The sequence below is a fragment of the Pelecanus crispus genome, chromosome 5 (assembly GCF_030463565.1).
Source record: "Pelecanus crispus isolate bPelCri1 chromosome 5, bPelCri1.pri, whole genome shotgun sequence".
Lineage (NCBI taxonomy): Eukaryota > Metazoa > Chordata > Aves > Pelecaniformes > Pelecanidae > Pelecanus > Pelecanus crispus.
Window position 1 is genome coordinate 72,532,534 of NC_134647.1, and position 20,639 is coordinate 72,553,172.

Genomic DNA, 20,639 nt, shown 5'->3' on the forward strand with positions numbered 1-20,639 from the left:
CTGCTGCTGCTTCTGCATCACACTGATTCTTTTTTCTTATAACATCTCCTGAAAATCCTCCTCTCTACAAAGCACTTATCCCTTCCTCAATATGCAAGTGCTGCCAAAAGACTAACATAACACAGAGCAAATCCCTTTCAGCTGCAGGGAGAATAAGCTTATCTGACCACTGACCCCAGCAATAAATAGCCATTTACCTTTCATTTACTCTTTCTCAGATAAACTCCCTTTCATTTCACTTACTTGAGAGACGACTAAGCAAGGATCCTAGTACCTGGCCCAGAATCTCTGGTCAAGCAGGTCCAAGCAGCTCCAGGTCTGGTGTCTGAAGGAATTCAGAAAGTCTCATACCCCACCTGTGACTGTACCATGGACACATGCAGTTGCCATCAACATTCAGGGGCAAAGGAAACAGAGGGCAGAGTTTGGCCCATTTTTTGAGCAATGTGTCCACTTCCACAGCAGTCATGTTCTTTAGCAGGATGCTTCCACCTGTCTTATCTCTGTCCTGAGGTCAGACTCCTGACTGTAACCACTGGTTTGCAGCAGGGATGAAGTCTTGCAGATGAACAGGCCTAATGTCAGATAAGGAGTAAGCAGCAGCGGCATACAGAGCTCCTAGATCAAGCAAGTGCTTCTAGATGAATTCAGGAAAGGAAGAAACTCCCTTTTCTCTGGAAAATCAGCTGAGAGAGAAACAGAAACTCTCCACAGAGAGCACTGCGCAGGCATTTGTCATTTTGAACTTACCACACACTGATAAAAATACTAACACTCACTACCAGAACAAACAGACGCCTACATCTTATTCCCATAGCACTGTTAGTTCTCCACTGGGTCATTTCTTCTAGCTAAGAGACAGCACTTTTTGCATCGGTTTCCACTAGAAAAAGCAGCTGTGCTAGCCACCTGCTTGCAGCTAAAGCCAGTGACAGCAAGATCTCGGCCTCAAATAGAGAGAGATCAGACTAGAGAGGACAAGACAGATGTTTTCCAGTCACCTGGACTGCATCCTAAAGTATTCAATGAACAGGCTCAGCAGCCTCAAAAACCAGCAATGATTCCGTTTGGGAACTTGTGTAGAACAGGTAGAGTGTCAAAGGATTGAAAAATGGACAGAAGTAGTGCCTAGCCTTAAGAAGGCAAAAAAAAGGAAGACAGTTGATTTATGATTTCGATTCTTAGAACAGCAAGATTAATTACTTGTAAGCCCCTTAAAAAAAAAACCAACCCACAAAGACTGAATAGCAACCCATGTGGATCTGTCAAGAGCGAATCATTACTGGAAAAAAATAAGTGGTATTTCTTTATACAGGAAAAAAAGTATCATAGGGGAGAAGCAAGACATGAACTGGAATTCAGCAAGGCTTCTGACATATCACTTTCACGAACATGCTAAAAAATATTATTAATGATACTACTGTGATACAAGTTCAGAAGTGGCCAAAAAACTATCCAGGAGGAGTTCTCAGTGGGCTCACTGTAGAAATGGAAGGATGTTATTACTTTGGGGGGTCTGCCTAGGAACCAGCTGCATTTAGTGTTTTCATTATCAACCTGGATGATGGAGTAAAAAGTATGTTTATTAAATTGCAGAGGACAGGAATCTGAAAAGAATGGCAGGTATGCTGGAAAGCTCTGCCAAAGGAACTTGGCAAATTGGAGAAGTGTTCTGGAAGAAAGAATCAGTAGGGACAAGTGCAAGGTGCTGCTCTTTGGTGGAAAGAGCCAATGACAAAAGCACAGGGTGTGGAGCTGGGGACGTGCTGCTCTTCAGTTCTTCCTGAGACCTGGAGTCTCAAGGAACTGGACACTCACCTTCAGTCCCATGCCATTGTGGAAAAGGCAGTCAAAATAGTGGATGTATAAAGAATTGTAGAATCATAGAATCGTTTAGGTTGGAAAAGACCTTTACTTGAATGCAGCAGGACACACAGAGGAACTCTCTTCAGACCAAAATGTGGCAAATATGACTGTGATATCACATCTGCCCACTATTTCTAATTAGGTGACCTTCACAATGCCAGCTGACAGAGTTCTTACCACTTTCTCCTTGTAAACAATGTATTTCAGCCACTTGAAATCCTGCCATTTGAATCCCGCCAGCACAAACAGGGAATCCTTCTCATACTGCTCCATTTTCTGGATTGCACCTTCAGGATATGTGATCCGGAGAGTTGTCTTGCCACCCACATCTTTTTCAAAGCCCTTCACTGGAGCCGAGTTCAGCCTGCAGGGCAACCAGAGAAGACACTGTCATAGATTCCCACTTGCACTCATGCATGTTGATGATACAGCAATTGCTGCTGGGCAAGAGCTCCCTGTATGCAGCTGTTAGAGCAGCAAACATTAACTCTTGCAGTTCTTCATCACAAACATTTGTGAAGCTTTATACCAAATGACAACAGTTTAATGAGAACCTATTTAAATTATTTCTTTGAATATAATGCGAACCACTTCTGCACATCCACTAGTGATTTAAATTGGGCTGGAGCCTTTGGAAAAAGAAACTGAAAAATATTGTCCTTGCAGCTTTAGAGTTACAAACTAAGCATTAATATTTACCATCCCATCGCTCCTGGAATATCTTTCTTAGATTCTGCAAGACTGTGCTGAAACAGAGGATGCAGCTCCATGGCAGTTTAAGCAAACTGAAACTGGTCTCATGCTCGAACCCCAGTCCAGAGCTTACACTGCTCATCTTACCTGCAGTGAGATTGTTTAGGGAACTAAGCCAGATAATAATTTTAAAAAAAAAAAACAAAGGAACAATCTCCACCTGGTTTGATTCCTCAAACTGGGCCACCCAGAAGGCAAGCTGCCTTGCAATGCCAATGCAAAGGAAGAGGTTGGGCTGTGCAGCTGGGGTAAGGCTCAGCAGCACTGTGGTTTCACTGACTTGGAGGAGTTTCTGCTGTGGAAGTGCATCTCACTCTGAAAACACCCAAGCAGACACACATCTTTGCTCTTGGGCACACTGATTTCTAAGGGAATGACGTGTTTAGCTGTGCTTTTGTTAAAATGTTCCTCAGGGACAAAGTTTTTTCCCTTCAAAGAACAAACTGCTCTGGTGTCAACAGCAGTGAGGACTTTCATGACATTATTCAGACCTTCTATTTAAAACTAGGAACCCAAAGCTGAGGGGATTTCAAGTAACTTGGAATACAAATCTTGCTGACATCAAACAGCAGCCCCTGATGGAACAGCATTGCCTGCTTGAATTATTGCAGCCTTCTTGACTTGGGGTAGTTCAATATACTGGGAAGTGCTTATGGACTGCAAATTTTGCTGTGTAGGAATGTTAATGAGGGTCTGGATTTGTCTTTTTTAGCCCGGGTAAGCATTTTAGGTGGGAAACCTTTTAGCAGAAGAAAATCCCTGTATACAATCTGAAACTCTATTCAGAATTAAGGAGAATAAATTCCTATGTATTTTTAGTAGAAATACTTACTTTATCATTAGGAATAAAATATTAAAGGGAAAACAACTTAAGAATTGGGACCACCACAATTTATACAGGAGATGAAGCCTTTTTTGTGGTTTATAAACCCTCGCTTTGTACCCTGACTTTGAGGTATCTAGACCTGACTGCCTGCAAAAACAGTGCTCCTAGCCAGCCTGATCCCTTGCTTTTTCCTCTGTTGCTGACAGTGCATTCACACATCACTCACTTTTGCTATGGACATTATTTAAACTTCAAGGCATTGTGTCTCTTCGGGGTAGATGAGCCTACATAATGTAAAAGCCTGTGGCCCTAAAGGTAACAGAGATAAATACAACAAAGTACAATTTAAATAAAGCTAGTTATTAGTATTTTCATCTGTCGTCTTGAAGTTGAGGGGAAGGTTAGCATCTGCAGTCGTTTCAAATGTCAACGTGTAGCTCTTTGGCAGGGTTTTCCCCACCCCCAGCTGCTGGGTTCTCTGTTTTGCTGCTTACCTTGTTAAAGCTCCCAAAACTTGGGACCCCTACTTTGCATCTAGACAGGAAACAAAACAAACCATTTCCCCAAGTAAAATGAACTGAGGTCTCCAGCAAAGGCACAGAATGTGAGTTGGTGATGGAGTCATAGTGATGGAGTCCTGCTAACGAGCCAGCACTGTCAGCCCCACGGTCAGTGCCCCAGGGGCAGCACAGGCAATGGAGCAGGAAAAGCTCTGGCAGCCACGACCTGTGTTCACGAAGGTGTATACCACACAGTTTGAACCCTTTCTCAGACAAGACATGCTGGTGGTTATAAACACAGCTAAATCTCAGAAAACCTCAGTTAGGATGCCAGGCTTCCTTGTACTGCCCATAGACAGGCAGTTTTCTCTATAAGAGGTTTCAGTGTTTTTCTGTCTCTGTATTCACTGACGACAGAGGGAGCTCAGAGACACTAACTCCTAACCTAGGCACCATGAAGACCCTCCCAAATATCACTGAAGTATCATAATCTGGTGAATCCCTCTCTCATTCTAACCAGGAATTTCTGACACATACTTGTTTTCCCCCTGTCTGCAATCTATTCTAAGGAGGCATTTCAGAGGACTGATGACTGACTGCTGCAAGAAGCTCCTGTCAGGTAAACAGTGTGACAACTGGAAATAATATCTGCACCGAAATCTGGTAATATCCAGTTTAAAAAAACAAAACAAAACAAAACAAACAACAGTAACTAACTCACTCCAATGTTTTAGAACTGTCAGAGCTGATCTAACTCTCTTCACCACAAGATCACAATTTCTTGCTGCAATTAGTGATCCTCACATGGTAACACACAATGCATCACAAAACTCCACATACTGCTGGATCACTCCCTTGTTCACAAATGTAGCACATTTTTTTCCCTTAAAATTCACCTCCTAGGTCCCAAATCTGATCCTTCAAAGGAGTTTTGCAACCCATGAAAAAAGATGCTATACACAAAGGACCTCCCCAGGAGTAGAGGAAGCAGTTGGATACATTTAAGAAGTCTGCTCTCACCTCCTCAGTCCCACATCCAAGAACCTGGCTTCATTTAACCTTTACAGTTGACTTTTCTCTTCTTTATCCATCCCACAAACAGCACAGGTGCTTAGCTGCCCTCATATCCTCTCAGCTTGCAAACTGACTTAGATTTACTGATGTGGAAAGAAAAGGTTGAATTCTTCATTTGGAAATTAAATAGTGGACTTTCTGATGTAAATCTTAGTGGGTGGCTTAGTCCATACGGATTGAAACTGTTCTCTTGCTACTTTTTGAACAGTCTGAGCCCAAGAAGAGGCTATAATTGAATTTTAATTCAGCTCAAATAACTGCAAATCACCAGACTATGATGAGCAGTAAGAGCTCTTCACTAGCAACTGATAGTGGGATGAACTAGGAGAAGGGCTGTAGAAGTTTCATCCTGTTCTGAACAGTCATCCCTGTGTCCAGAGCACTGTCAGGGAAGCAGGGAACTGTTCACAGGAACAAAGGACTGAAAGGGATCTTCTTGGTCTTTCTGTCCAGATTCAGAAGGTATTTATTAGTCTATGTATATTCTGTTCTTTCCTCATGTGCCCATTAGTAGTGCACAGGAGATAAAAGGAGACCATGCTAAATGATACCTTTTTTAGGCCTTAAATTCTTTTACTAATCCTTTTCTTTCTTCCACCTTAGCTAGAATTTGCTATTTGCTACCATGTCTCACGGTTGACTGAAGTTCAGAGAGATTGTATCAGTTACATTCCCTTTAATATGAAATCAGTTATCTTACTAAGGAAAAAAAATACCAGCTTACACTATGTTAAACCAGTTTTTATAAACTTACACTACGGTTTATCCCCCTTTTCCTATTTACCATCATAATATTTTGTTACTCATGATTCAAAACCTGCTATAAAGCTCTGCATTTTTTTCAAGTCAGACTAATGGGTCTGTAGCTCCCTAGAGGACGTCCCCCTCACTCCTACACACACACTCTCTCTCTCACTCTCCATTAGTACAGGTATTATGTTTGTTAATCTCCAGCCACCCAGAACACCTCCCTGACTTGACAGATTTATTCCTAAGAGTTATGACCTGCGATTTCAGATATCAGCACGTTTTTTCAAGCATTCTGAGATGGTGATGATTCAGGTCCTCAGCAAAAGCAAGAAGTCCTAACTTTAACTGTGGTCGTTTCCACTCCTATGCCACTCTGCTTCTGCTCCCTTATTGAACATCATCCACAGTGAAACAGAGGCAAAGTATTCACAGCTTTTAGGGTGCACTTACAGGTGTTTAATCATTACTGGGTCCTCAGGAGGCTTACTGCTTCCTGAGACCCTATGCTGCACCATTCTTAGTTCTTCTCATCCTAACTGTGGGTCCTGGGGAATGCTACACATGGATGACCAATAATACTTCCCTGAGCTACTGAGGGGATGTATCTGGGAGCAGATCTAACAGTATGTTTTACTGCTTCACATCTAAGGTGGTGAAGGTAGCATCACAAAAGAAGCAGGTTTTAGAAAGGAGCTATGAAGAGAAGGTTCAAGTGGGATCATACAAGAGAGCACATTCCCAAATAGCTGTGGAAAATGGAATGCTTGAGGAGTGCCTTTACACTTTGATGTGATCACCATTTATAACAAACACTTATATGGTCTTTGTTTTTTCCCCCTCCGTATTAGTTAATACTTCCATACTTATAGATATTGTCACTAGCATAGGTTTAAACTTTACCTGCATAGCATGTGAACAGATACAGAAGCTGAATATAGGACAAGAAAACTGTGATGGCAAAGACTCACCTGACAACAACGTCATAGTCATCAATTTTTAACCCCAATGACTTATTTGCAAGTACTCCACCATTTCCCACAATAATACATCGCCGGCAGCTGAGACTGTGGAAGAAACAGAGGAAAGAGGTGATTTGTGTAATATAACTTCAAACACACTGAGCTGCACGTATTTAGTTTGCACCTGAGAACTACAGGAAACCTTTTGGAATATTAAGAATTAAGGGGAGGACAAAGATACACTTGATCCCTAGCTCACCCCATCATACCCAGGCATTACACATGATAAACTGCTTTCAACACCTTACACCACGTGTGGCCTAATGAGATGAACTGTCAGGACAAGCAGCTCCTCTCCTCCCACACCCCTGGTATGATGGGCTTGAACCAAACCATCTGTTTACTTAAACCTTCTCATTATTCATTTAGCACTGAAATAACAATAAACCAAAGGCTTAGTGAGGAAGTCCTCTCTCCAAGCAATTTTCTGAGTGCAGGCAGATCTTGCCAGGTTATCTGGGGTGTGCTCACCTTGCTGAGTGCAAAACTGCTGCAGTTATCATGAGACTTCAAGAGACAGAAAAACATTAAATGGATAGAAAAAGGACACCCCCACCCTGCCTGGTAGGAAACATATACGGAGACACAATGGGTGAGGAAGGGGAAGGAAAATAACTTTAATTAACAAAGAAGCAGGAAAGCGAAGGAAGAGAACAGTTTCTTGTGGAACCGTGAATCACGAGAACTCTGCAGCAGATGTTAAAAAGTGATTTCGTTTTGAAGACTGAGAGAGGACTTCTTTCCAGCCATCTAATCCCAAACGCAGCTGGCTCTTCTGGCAATGTGCCTCCATCTCTGGTAGTTCACTGAAGGAATACGTGTCTGCAGAGCCTTTTTCGGAAAGGGTCCAAGGCAATCAGTTGTTTGGAGCAGATCTCTGGGCTAGGAAGCCTTCCTAATCCCAGGCACAGTCAACTGGTCTCTTCTAGGCTGTCCTCACTGTGATCAGTCTGAAGAGTCAGCATGAGGAAAGCTCTACTTATGTGGGGTCTCTGTCTTTGCAGAGCGGGGCTGGAGCACACTTAAAAACTCAGCTAAACCACTGAGGGTTACCCTGCTGACAGAGTCATTAGCTAGAATTAACAGCACCAAGAAATGCTCAGGAACAGCTTCCCCAGCCCAGATAAAGTTTCGCTACAGATCCCAGCCTTTCCAAAATTAAAAAGCTCCTCAAGAAGATTGACGTATTATCCCAGTGCTCATGTCCCTAAGGGCCGAAGAAGTGTGGATGTTTCTGATAATCAAATCACAATAGAGAAAGAACTCTATAGACAATGGCACAGAAAAAAACTACAGTTCTGGCAACAAGGAGAAAACAGAAGCAAGATCTGGTTCAGGCAGTATATTGTGTCAAGAAGGAAGGAGTCCGACCCAAGTACACCCAACTGAGTGACAAAGATGGTAACAGTTTTGCCAAAACCTTTAAGGAAAAGGTGCTGCAGGAGGGAAAAAAAAAGACAGTTCAGTTCTGGCCAAGTGAAATTTCAGATGAAAATACACTCTCTTGATGACTATGATAAGCAAGTTTGACCTCCTAAACAACAGACTGCTGGGTAAAATACTGTAATTTCTCTACCCAGTTGTCTCTGAGCCATGACTTTTCTTAATTTTATGTTTTGAAGAAGAATACCATGCTGAAATCCAAAGGCTGCAAGCTATAAACACTCCCCTCTATCCCTTTCCCACTTACTGTTAGGGTGCTAGCTCTTACCAATTTTGAATACAGATGTGTTTGTTTCAGCCTCAAACCACTTAATCGCATTCTTCCCTTTTCCGCTAAATTAAAGCACCATCTACTGTCAGCAGTCCCTTCCACATCTGCATGTGATCCACTTACAGACAAACCACTGTGTGTAAACATCTGCTTCTAGGTCGATAATCAGCCCCAGGTCAGACTGGTGAGCATGAGCCGCTACACATGAGATAAAAGAACCAGTTCCACCAGCCAAAGCTGTTCCCGCAGCCTCTCTTCATGGTCCTGCTCCCACACAGTACTTGTAGACTGATGAAAGCCCATTCTTAATTTTCGCTTGACCATAAAAACCAGAGCGAGCTCATCACATCTCTTATGGTACAGCAGCTCTCCTAGATCTTGAGTCACATTCGCAGTACCTCTATGAACCATTTTCGACTTCTCTCAAAACCTCCAAAGCACTGACTCTGGAAGACCCAGCACCTAGCGTGTGGAGCTAATGCTGCTCAAAGCAGGGTCCCTTTTACACAGAGATTTTTTGTCATCGGTTTGCAGAATATAATCCTCATTTTGTAAGCATGATCTGTTGTCACCTCTGAGATGCCTGATTTTTTATTTGGCTCCAGAAAAGGATTGTTCAGAAAAGGGCCCTACGAAAAGGTCTAGACTGACCCAGTCCTCCTACTCCACACTTCTGCAGTCTTTGGCTCTAGCAAGTTTTCCTAGTGTAATTTTACATTTCCTACAGATCGGTCTTAACCACTGCGAACACCTGCCAGCAGGATTATACTCGAAGTGTCACTAAAGGATTAATTCTCAACCCTGACAGTAACTTTCTAAAGCTGTGTGACAGATCCCATTCCTAAAAAGGATATGTCTACAATGGTGTTGTATAGAATCAGAATATAATGGACTGAGACAAATAACTAATGCCTATCTTAAAAAGGTTACCTTTATCAATCAAGCTTCTAGTTCATCTAAAATACCCACCTTCATCTACATGACAAGATTTCATTTTCACAAAATCCAAGATAACTGACATCAATTATATTGCCATCCTAGCTCTGTTCCAGATCTAACTTTCCAGGATTTTTCCTGAAAAACTGAGCTAATCAACTTACAGCCACCTTTTTGTCATCTCCCATAATTCTCCAGGAATGGCACAACATTTGCTGTTCTACCCAACATTCCAAGAAGGGCTACAAAGCAAACAGTAATAACAAAAAGAACTCTTTATTTTTACTCTTTAAATATTCTTCAGTGCTTACTGGTTTAAAAAGACATATAATTGTCATTTAACATCCTCAGTTACTAATAAAAATACAGAAAATATTTCATCGTTGCCGTGAAGTGGGACAACATAATTCTATCTTTACCCAAATAAATGAAACAAATACTTAACTGAATGGTTCTGCCTTTACTCATCATAACTGATAGGTTAATCACGTTTGCCCAGCTTCATGTCTGAACCGCTCATACCCTGGTGGTCTTGACATACTTAAATGTGTCCCCCTTTTTCCTTAAGTCCACAGATAAGATTTTTCATTAGTATCTTTTTGACACTAAGGTCTAATCTTTGATCTTCTAGCAGCTTTTTCTTAAATTTATTTCAAAAGTACTCTGCCCACTCTCATTGCAAAGCTGGAAGTTTCTGTTGCACACTCGAAAGGCAGTACTCATGTGCAGCTCGCTTTCTTCAGGTGCACATGATGAAGATATGGTTGAGTCTTGGACTTTGCCTGGGTTCTGCACATCAGGCGTCTATATCAAGTCTGGGCAGCCAGGACTATTTTGATCAAGACAGGCAGAAAGGTGAGCTGGCTTGGTCTCACCAGCTTTGGCAATCATACTGTGGGACAGTGAGAAGACTGCAGAGCCACCCTGATGGCACTGTGAAAGGGAAGCATTCGGCAGGGACATCAGGCACCTGACCTCACATCCCAACCAGAAGTTTGGACACTTGGCACCAGTGTAGCTGGGCTCCTTCACAGCCAGCACTGACTGATGGTGCCTGAGCATGGGAAACCTGCAAAATCACTGCTGGCTCCAGGCAAGTTTCTGGCTGAAGAAACATACCATGCAAGCAGCATCAGTTACAGCTCAATTGTTTCTCCACAAAGAAGTGTGCAAACACCTTTTTCTTTGTTTACACAGTATGTCAAAGCTATATTTCTTTTCCAGAAGAGCTCAAGGACTGAACACACTGGACACAGCCCACGTTCCAGTTTGCTACCAGGGTGGTATGAAGGAAGGTCATGGACTTTCCACACCAGTCTTTCCTTAAAGCCCTAAGGTGGGAGCTGCAGCCAGATGTACAGCCTCTCAACACAGATGCTTAGAGGTTGAGTTCATCTACACCAAAACTGGAAGTCACACAGATCTTGAACAATATAGCACTGTAAACACACGTATGCATTGCAGCAAATGCTACTTCCTCTCTTATCAAAGCACTTCAGGGATTTGTCAGGGGAGAAAAACCACAAAGCCTTCCTTTACGCAACTTTGGAACTAAAGGCTTTGAGGAAAGATATAACAGAATAATTAAAAAATACATCTCTAAGGTAACTGCTGCTTAGGGAGGCTTAGCACATTCTGGTTTGATCTGGCTGCTGCGACGTAAACTGGTGCTATCAGCCTGAGCCAGAGGGACACACACATCTCTCCTGCTCTATCAAATTCCTTCCTCACTTGTTAGTTCATATACTGCGTTAGTAAAGACTGTGTTAGTTATAAGCTCAAACTCTCAGTTTTCCTTCATTACCACCTGGAGGCAATACAAAAGGATTGGTCAGGTTTTTACATTTATATCTTTTCATAGGAAATTTACAGGTCATCACCGCAGAGATTAAACCCAAAAATCCACTGCAGTCCAGCCAGCAGAAGAGCCGTGGAACTAGAAACCAAGCCCTGATCGATTTGCAGAATGAGGGGCAGGCCACTGAAGGAGCCACTAAGGCAAGCAGTGAAAATGTCAGTGATATATAAATGGGCCTGGAAAAGCCAACAGAGGGCAAGAGAACTCTGAAGCGTCAAAGACAAGGCCCACCAACATCTGCGTTAGGGAGAAAGACAGGCCAAGTCTGAGGGAAGAGGACACTGATTCTAGAGAAAGTCCCCTGGATCACCAATCTTTTCCAGAAAAGCTCAAGACCAGAGTTGTAACTACCCTCACAAACACAACTGCAGCTTTATCTGCCTCCTGCCCTGGAGCAAAAGCAGTTCAACACAAAGGTGAGATAATAAGGAGTCATGAAGAAAACTAAGAAAGCACAGCATCACTTACACTATGTTACAGGTGTGAACTATAGCATTTGTTCACATGCCCTCCAGCTGCTGCTAGTTATTAACACAACTCTACTCACAATGGAGGGATTAGTTGGAGTGAGTTGACAAAGCTGCTTTGGGATGATGAAAGGTGTACACATACCCGGAAGGATCGAGTTTGCCTCATTTCAGCACCATGTCAGTATACTGTGTCAGGAAAGGTGCATCAGGATGCCCTTTTGGCACAGGGACATTCAAACAAACAAGTTCTTTTCCAGGGCTTATGTGACGGTAACATCTCAAGGGACAGCTTAACGAAGGAGAACAGAAATGGAGAAGCTTGGGTGGGGATAAGACCAAAATTGGGTAGACCCCCCACCATACAACTCTAATCTCCCCTTTCCTTCCTATGCTCTCACGCACTGCTCTGACCTCACCTCTCCTGCCTCTCCCACCCTTCCCCTGGGAAAGCTGCATTCAGCATGTGGTTACATGAACACTTGCTTCAATAGGCTCAGCAGCACTCACCCTCCCCACCCAACCCCAGCCCTCTACCTCTCGTGCTGCCGTTGCAGCACTGTGACAATGCAACTCTTCAGTGGGAGGGGAGCTCTGTAAATGAGGTCATTGGAATGACTCGGGTTAAGAGAAAAACTTTTGAACTGGAATTGTTTCAGTGACCCACTTTAAAGTCCCTCTTCAAACAATAGCAGCAGCACAAGGAGAAGGTAGGGAGCTAGTCTGACAGCAGGCAGCAGCAGCTCATACGTATTTTTTTTTATATATATATATATATATATGAGACAGCAAATATAGCTTCTTAGACTGGCTTTGTCAACAGAGAAAATGTTGGTGTAACTCCATCCTGAAGAGTAGGTGAACCTGGCGCTTTTTCCCTGCTGCTAGAATTGACCCACTGGACTTCTGAGAGCAAGTGGAAGGGTTCACAAGATCTCTTAAGTCTGACCCCTTGTACCTCACAGACTTTAGCTGTGTCTCTTATCCAACTCTTTCACAATAAGGCACTTTTTCAGTCCTTAATCATAGAACGGTTTGGGTTGGAAGGGACCTTTAAAGGTCCCTTAGGTCAGACCCTCTCCAGTTGCTCCAAGGTGGTGAGCAAAGGGCAGAGGTCTGGACTTTCTCCTTGACCAGTGAGCAGTAAGGGAGTGAGCCAAACCTCAAGTCCCTCTCCCAGCACACTGGAGCTGCCACAGAGAGGACCTGTTGGGCTCTGCTTTGAGCCTGAGACAAGATGAGAAAGTAGCTAACCTTCCCTCATCAGTCTGCTCCATCATCTCTTCTGGAATCCGAAATGGCAGACACCCATTGCTTCCAGCACCGTAATTCATTGATGATCACGGCCGAAGAACATTTCCGGAAGCATACCCAGGTCTTCCTCTATGCCCTACTCACCAAGCAGGTTTCCAAGAGCAGCACTGCAGCAGCCTTAACACCTCCTACAGTACCCAAGCTCTCTCTCGTAATAACCCCTCTGTTGCAATGCCATCCACCTACTGCTTTAGGCTCTCACTTTGCGTCTTGCTATCCCAAGCCTTTCTTGTCCCTTTCTCCCACATCAGCTTCAATTTTTATCTCTTCTAAGACCTGCTCGCTTGGAAGGGCTCTGGGAGGTATTTGACTGTGAGGCATATGTACTACACAACCAACATCCACGGCTTTGCATTTATCACAAAAATTCCCAAGAAAACAGTACTTCCCCAAGATACCTATGTTTACAAGCATACACACCACCAAACCTTGTTACTGCAATACTACAGAAATACATTTCTAGCCTGTTCCTTAGGTCTCATTCATACTTGATATCTGAGGGGTTTTGCATATGTTTCATGAAGGCTTAAGGGTTAGGTCTTTCCTATCTCCGCACCAAACCTATTATAAAGAATTTAAAACCAAAGTGAGCAGCTCATGCTAGAGTGGCTATGTTTCACAGCCTCCTGAGAAATGACTTTTAAAAACCCCCAAACATTCCACTCCTCAAAAAACAGGGGAGCAGCAAGGGTCACAATTACATTAGCCTTCACTGCAAGCATCTTCCACCTGCCCTCTGTTATTAACACTAATTTCCCATGAGCAACCTTCTGGAAGAGCCTATATGCGGATTTTTCAGTAGATTAAAATCTTAACTCTCTGACCAGAGCTGAGATAAACCCCAGATAGGTGAGACTCAGTTGTGTGCAAAATCTCTAAGAAGGTAATTTGTAAAATGATTTTGCCTTCTGGACATAATTTCTCAAATTAATCCAAACTCTGAAGGCTAACCCTATCCGGCATTGCTGTGAGGCAAGGTAAACTTCAAAGCAACCTAAATTAGCACATAGACTACAAAAAACTAAGAAAAAAAATTCACATAGAGAGTAACTCCCAGCTCTAACTACAGTGGGCAAGCTCTACAATCAACATGAGATGTGGAGACCTATGAAAAGGCTGGAAAAGCTTATGAACTTTGTTGTGGAAAAGTGGGCAGAAGGGGAACTGGGCCAGGAAATAAAACCAATGTGTTTAGAAAGCAGGAACTGTGATGTTAACCTGGGTTCAAGGAAATACCACTGCTTGGAAAGAAGTAGTACGAGGACTTTGAAAAGAGATCATAACCCAGTAAAAACCTCTGACAGCTTCTGAAAGAAACTACCTCTAATTCAGGAGGTGGCACTAAACCAAAACTGCAGGACAAAGAGAAGGAATGACAGAAAAACAAGTACAGGAAAGACTAAAGGACTATCATTGGGAAGCTGACTGTAAACATGCCAGTGAGTTTCAGAAGCAACCTCTACAATAGGACTGAAGAATCAAAGGAGCTTCTAAAGGCATCAGTTCAAACACCACAGGACCCAGGAGACTGCTATCTCATCTTCGCCCAGGCTTGGCCAACACAAGCACAAACTCCTGCTTTAAGAGTGAGGTATTAGCGAAACACTTAAAACAAGCCAGTCCCTTCTTTCCCTCTAAGAGTTTCTTGTGATCCTGTTGCTTTGTCACAAAGGCTGAAAAAGAATAATGTATTTATTGAAAACCTGCTATTTACTTATTTGAAAAAGGGGCAAGAGGGTGTATTGTAACACCATATGAAACAAAAGATTAGGAAACAGTCAAAAGGTAAATGTTTTTTTCTACTCATGTTTGACTTAAGAGAGTTTACAGATTTACTGGAAAGAGGACTTAGTTTCCAGCTCCTGATCTACCTCCAAAGCACAGCCAAATTTATTGGCAATAATTTCTGGCAAAAATATGTAGCAAAATTTATTTAGGATGTGAAAAATAATCACTTCTACTCCTTCTATTCTAAAAGGTCTCATCTTACCTGTCAAGTGCTGGAGTTAGACGGTAATCTTTGGTTGCTGACAGGATGGCTTTGATCAGATTATCTGGGGAGAAAGTAAGAAGACATTAGGAACATGTTCTCACTTCTAATGGAAATGAAAAACAAAGTGATGTAAAGCATCTGAAGCAGTTACTTGGAAGAACTGAAATAAGGTCCACATTAGGAATAAACACTTTAACTTGCATATTCCTATTTTCTCTGGACAATGACCTTCACACACTGGCTCCAAAGACATGTTATGCACCAAATTCTGCAGCTGAGTGGTGAACTGGATGCAGGAACAGAACCAGGTTAAAAACTGATGCTTTTTATTTTCCTGGGTTAGTTTAGGTTCAGTTCCTCAGTCTGGCTTTCTTCATGGCAGACTCCAATTAAACCATCATAGTTGCTTAAAGAAATGCCCATGGAACCACAACCTACACTGATACCCAGTGAACACTGCAGCAACCAGATGATATAAGTTATGCAAGTGTAGACAGTCACACAAATTAAATGCATTAAATTGTAGAAGCACAATGATTACACATAAATAATTCTATCACCTATGGAAATTTTTGAGTCTGCTTCCTTCTAGATTTTGTCCTTTGTCCCTAATTTTTCGACCTCTCTCCCCCATAAAGGTCCGAACTCCTTTACCATGACCCAGTCCAGGGCCAAAAAGCAGCAATGCTTTGGCTAGTCTGGATTTACAAATGCACCAGTAACGTCAGAAAGGCTGTACTGGGTCCGACAAAAAGTCATCTGTCTCCAAATCCTGACTCTTAACTGTGGCCTGAAATTTTCTTCTACCATTTAATTATTTTCAAATCAGGGATTTCATGTGTCAGGTATCGCTTCTATGTATCTGGCAACCCTTGGTGATTTCTCTTCCATGAGCTCAGAACCCTCCTGGATCCATACGGACTTTCAATCACTTCCCTTTCCTGATTTTGAATATGGCTTCTCTGAGCTTCATTTATACTGGAAAAGATTGTGAACAAGTAGTCCCCTTCCACTTTCCTTGGAAGACTGTAAATATCTATCATATCCTTCCCTGAAATACACTGGTCAACTAGTTCAAAAGTTTGTAGGAAACAACCAGTCAAAAGGAATAAGTAAGTCTCATTTCTTTACAAAAGATTAAAAATGATACAGGAACATTAAGATGACTGACATCAAGTGATTGTTTACAGTCAACTTAAGTAGTTTTCCTGATAGACACTACTTACTGCAATCCACACAGTTAGGGGAGCCCCTTTCAAATAAAGAATTTTGTTCTTATTTCCCTCCTGTTCTTATATCCCTCCACAGAAACTACAGGATGAGGTTGCGGGACAAACACACAAGCTTGAGGCAGCCCACGTGCCGAGCAGCTTTGAACATGACAACAAGCTGGTGAGACACACCAGGCAGATGAAGGTGATAAACAGAAAACTGATGGTTGCTTTTAGATTTGGGGAAGTTTTTGGAGTGGAGTAAAGAAAGAGGCAATCTGTAGGGTAAAAGCAACTTACTTTGCTAACAAAATAGTGGTTTTGTTTAATTTTCCTTCATCTGAAGAATTTGTTTTGATGCATTAGCAGCAGGCTCCCTCTCCAACAGGAATGCTATTTCCCCAAGTCTGCTGCAACAGCAGTAGGTTGTTGTGACCTCTAATGGCACCATGCCACAGTCCTCTCCTTGGCCTGTCTCATACGTTGACTTTTACTGGACAGCGTACGTTACTGCGTTACTGCGGTTGTTTTCCCACACTCTCAGAAAAGAGATCAAAGGATTGCATGTCAAGGGCTGCAACCTCCCATCTACCAAGCTTTTCTTATGCCACGTTTGCTCTACCACCCACAAGTTAACACCCCACACTACTTGGAGGCCATCCGTTACACTATATTAAAAAGAACATTAAAGGAATACAGTTGACTCATATTCTCAAATAATTGTTTTTCTCATCTTGCCAGCTAATTAGTAATGCCTTCATAGTGAATACTCAGGAATGAAATACAACTACCTTAGGACTGGGTATGGCAGCATTTGGGATGGGGATGCTCCCCATTCTCATCATCCAGAGAGAAAACACAAAAAACCAAACAACAATATAGGACATGCAGTACCAATTCTGAATAGCCAAATGGGAAATATCTCTTCAGCAGCACCCACAGTCCAACAACACATGGCATCCGAGAGGTTTGGAAGGCCCACAAATCACAGTGTTATCATCCAAAAGTGCTAATGAAGCCCAATAAGAGACAAAGTACTTCACTGCCAAGTGTTGACTTGCAGCAGGAATGAGGGTGGCACAGATGCCCTCAGTGCCAGTTCACCTAGTCTAGCACCCTCATTGGAAGCCAGGAGCAGGAGCCACAAGCACTAACAGGAAAAGCTAATGGACCGGGTAGGGGAGAGGCACTAGATCTTTTCGATTGAGCTGGAACTCTACTAGAAGATGGACACTACACTGCTGCTGAGCTGGGCACTTGGATTTGGCACCTTGCTCACTGGCACCAGGACGGAAGGACAGGACCTCCTTCAGAAGAAGCTTCTGTATCTTCTTGGGGCAAGGTTTAAAGGATCAGCAGATGCTGCTGTGGCTGATTTACAACCTTCCATGAGACAATGAAGATACCTACAATAGGGAACCATTAGCAGGATCTTTTACCACAGCTAGGTCAAGGTGGAGGGTCACTTGAAATTACCACTGCAAAGACTACTATCACAGATAGCAACTTGCAGGACACAAAGCAGTGTTCATCTCCAGACTATGACTAAAGAAAACCAGGCACCAGGAAAGCAGGTGCATTATGTAAAGTTCATTGATGGAGCATGCTTTCTTCAGGGTAAGTGAGAAACTGAAAGGGCGATGAGCATAGTCTGCCTTATACACCTATGTACCGAGTGACAATAATGGGTGCAAGTACAAGTTACAAATGCTACAAAGAAAAATTCCTTCCTCTTTCAAGTAACAGGATTTGTGCACAGCCCCTGACTGAATACTGATCTGTCGAGAACTGAAAGCAAGTTTTGCAAGGATAAAAGATGGGCCAAGTCTTCAAGACCTGAGCCACTGAGACTGCACCAGTGTATGCACAACAAGATTGGTATCCCCATGATACAGGCAATAACTGACACATTCTATCTTCATGCACTAGCTTCTGGGCAGATTAAAAAAACCTGTTCTACACAACAGTAGCAGAAAGGCTACCAAGCCAGTTTTGATGTCGTACACATTGATGCTAAACTTCTGAACAAGTTATACTAAACCATTACCTGATTTAGTAACAAATCTGATCAGCAGCAGACCTGGTATGCTGCACGTCGGCCACAGAACCCCTCTATTGGGGTGGGACAGCAGTGGGAACAGCTGACACGCAGGGCAGTGAGTTTCTCTGGGGTAGGCATATTCTTAAGGGAGAGGGATAGAGCTTGTGATTGGGACCTGCTTGCATTGAACACAGCAAAGAACAAAGAACAGAGCAACCCAAGATCAGTGTTTCAGGGGAGCACATTCCGTTCCTGATAACTGTCAGCTTTTCTCCATCCATTTTATTTTCTGTTCTTTTAAAAGGCACCAGCTGTGTACGGCCCTTGCTTTAACACGAACCAATGCTTAAAAGAAAGCATGTTTTATTAGGGCAACAGCCCTAATTTGTTTTGACTTTTTTTTTCAGATGGTTTACTCGGGTTGTGAAGAAACCATGGCATGGATGCAGATGCCAATGCTAGCCCAGGCACAACCTCTCTCTTGCTCAGCAAGTGAGAACAGACACAGTGGTGGGTGTGCTTTGCCTTGTATACCTGTGCACCAAGGAGGCGCCAGGAGGGGCCTGAGTATACGTGTTCCGAGTACTACAAAGGAAAAAAAAAAAAAATCCTTCCTGTAACAAGCAACAGGTATGCGTGCACTCACCTCTTGCTTCCAGGGCCCAGGCACACAGCCAGCTCAGGTATAACAGAACTCATTAGCTCAAACACATCCCCATTCAAACATGTCTTTAATTCTTTGAGGGCCATCTCCATTCTGGAAAAGTTTCAGCTACTTTTGTTCAATGCAGAACCCCAGCAAATCAGCCCAGCAGACATGTCTCAGCACCATATGCCCAGAAACATGAACCATGGAGAGCACGGTGCAGACACCTGCAGGGCTCCATGGAAGGTCAGCTCAGACCAAGCAGAACTTATTACCTGCCATTCATTGCTGGCACAGAGCTGGCTCCCGCAGATCCAGCAGCTCTACATCATGTTTAACCCAAACAAGGAGAGCTGGCAGCACTGTACCATAGCTACCTTGCGCTCTCCATGAAATCCTTCAGATATACTGAGCAGGCAGGAACAGAACAGCTCGGGCAAAACCATATGCTTCTTCCCTGTCACTCTCCTCCCCTAACCCGTATGGATAAAAGGTGAATTTGTCTTTGAAAAGCATTTAATCTTTGGCCTCTTCCCAGCTGCCAAACAGGCAGCCCAGCAGGTGCTAATTGGCTGCATGTTTTCTGAAATACAAACTTCCCACTGGAAACTGAATTCAAACACCAAACTCGTCTCATGCAGATCATTCAAGAGCCATTCAGCGGCCACAGTTTTGGTAACTGCCTGAAGGCTAGGTAAAACCAACAGCAATATCGCTTCCTGCGTACTGTTCTTCCTATTCGTCCTCAGGAGATTCAAGGCAGACGTTATCAATACTAAATGCTTCCTCCAGTCTGCAGTCAAACACTGATGTTTAAATGGCAGTGGCAGTGCCATCATCCTTAGGGCTACAGATGTTAGCTGTCCTGGGAGTGGCACACATCTCAGCAGCAGCTCATTGGCAGCCCATTTTTTATTTGTGTTAGCTCCAATAGTTCATGTCAGAAAGAGCAAATTGTAACGCAGTGGTTCTGCTTACCTGAAACCATCCATATGGTAGGCATAAGAACACAGTGTACATACATATGTTATATATAGGGAGGAGTGCTTGCGCTGTTTAATTCTAGTTGAAATACTAGGCAAGCGAACTTATTCCATCAGTAAAAATATGTGGCTTTCACACAGCTCCTTCAAGTCAAAGGCTATAAGGTGATACATATACACGCATATTCCTGAATTCACCCTCTCGGGTCCTCCACCTGTTCTCCTCATTTCTGAAAGCAGTAAATGTCTTTATACTTTGAGAGAATCAAACTTACTGAAGGTCACAAGGCAAGTAAGTGACAGAACTAGGAACAGAGTAAGGCCTTTGACTCCTAGATAAGGAGCCCTCTGCAAAGGTTTTAATCTTCAGATAGCCCCCTGGCTTACATATTCTTCACATGGGTCTGCTACCATCCTTTAATGATAAATTAATGGAAATCAACACCAATATCCTGCATTTTCACCCTTTCTCCCATTATTAAATAATGAACACATCACCAGGGCAAGCAATCTACTGCAGTTTTCTGCAGACAGTTTATTTATTCTATTTTTTTTCTTGTCATGGAGAATTTAGATTATTGGGGAGAGCAGCAGATTATTTAACCCATTCATCTATCAACCACTATGCACACACTATTACTATACAAACAAAGCAAGAAGCCTCTGCACATTTTCCCCCCATCTAGAG

The 20,639-nt window shown here is 42.9% G+C and overlaps 1 protein-coding gene across 7 annotated transcripts in view; it reads right to left on the reverse strand.

Annotated features, from left to right (window-relative positions):
• The window catches only part of ST3GAL3 (ST3 beta-galactoside alpha-2,3-sialyltransferase 3), a 183,178-nt gene that overhangs the window by 41,076 nt on the left and 121,463 nt on the right, over positions 1-20,639 (reverse strand). For all 7 annotated transcript variants that reach the window (XM_075711378.1, XM_075711376.1, XM_075711372.1 and 4 more), the window contains 3 exons: positions 15,068-15,131; positions 6,738-6,833; positions 2,044-2,230 (listed from right to left, as the gene is read on the reverse strand). In XM_075711378.1, coding sequence (XP_075567493.1) covers positions 2,044-2,230; positions 6,738-6,833; positions 15,068-15,131 — 347 coding nt within the window. The remainder of the gene's footprint in view (positions 1-2,043; positions 2,231-6,737; positions 6,834-15,067; positions 15,132-20,639) is intronic.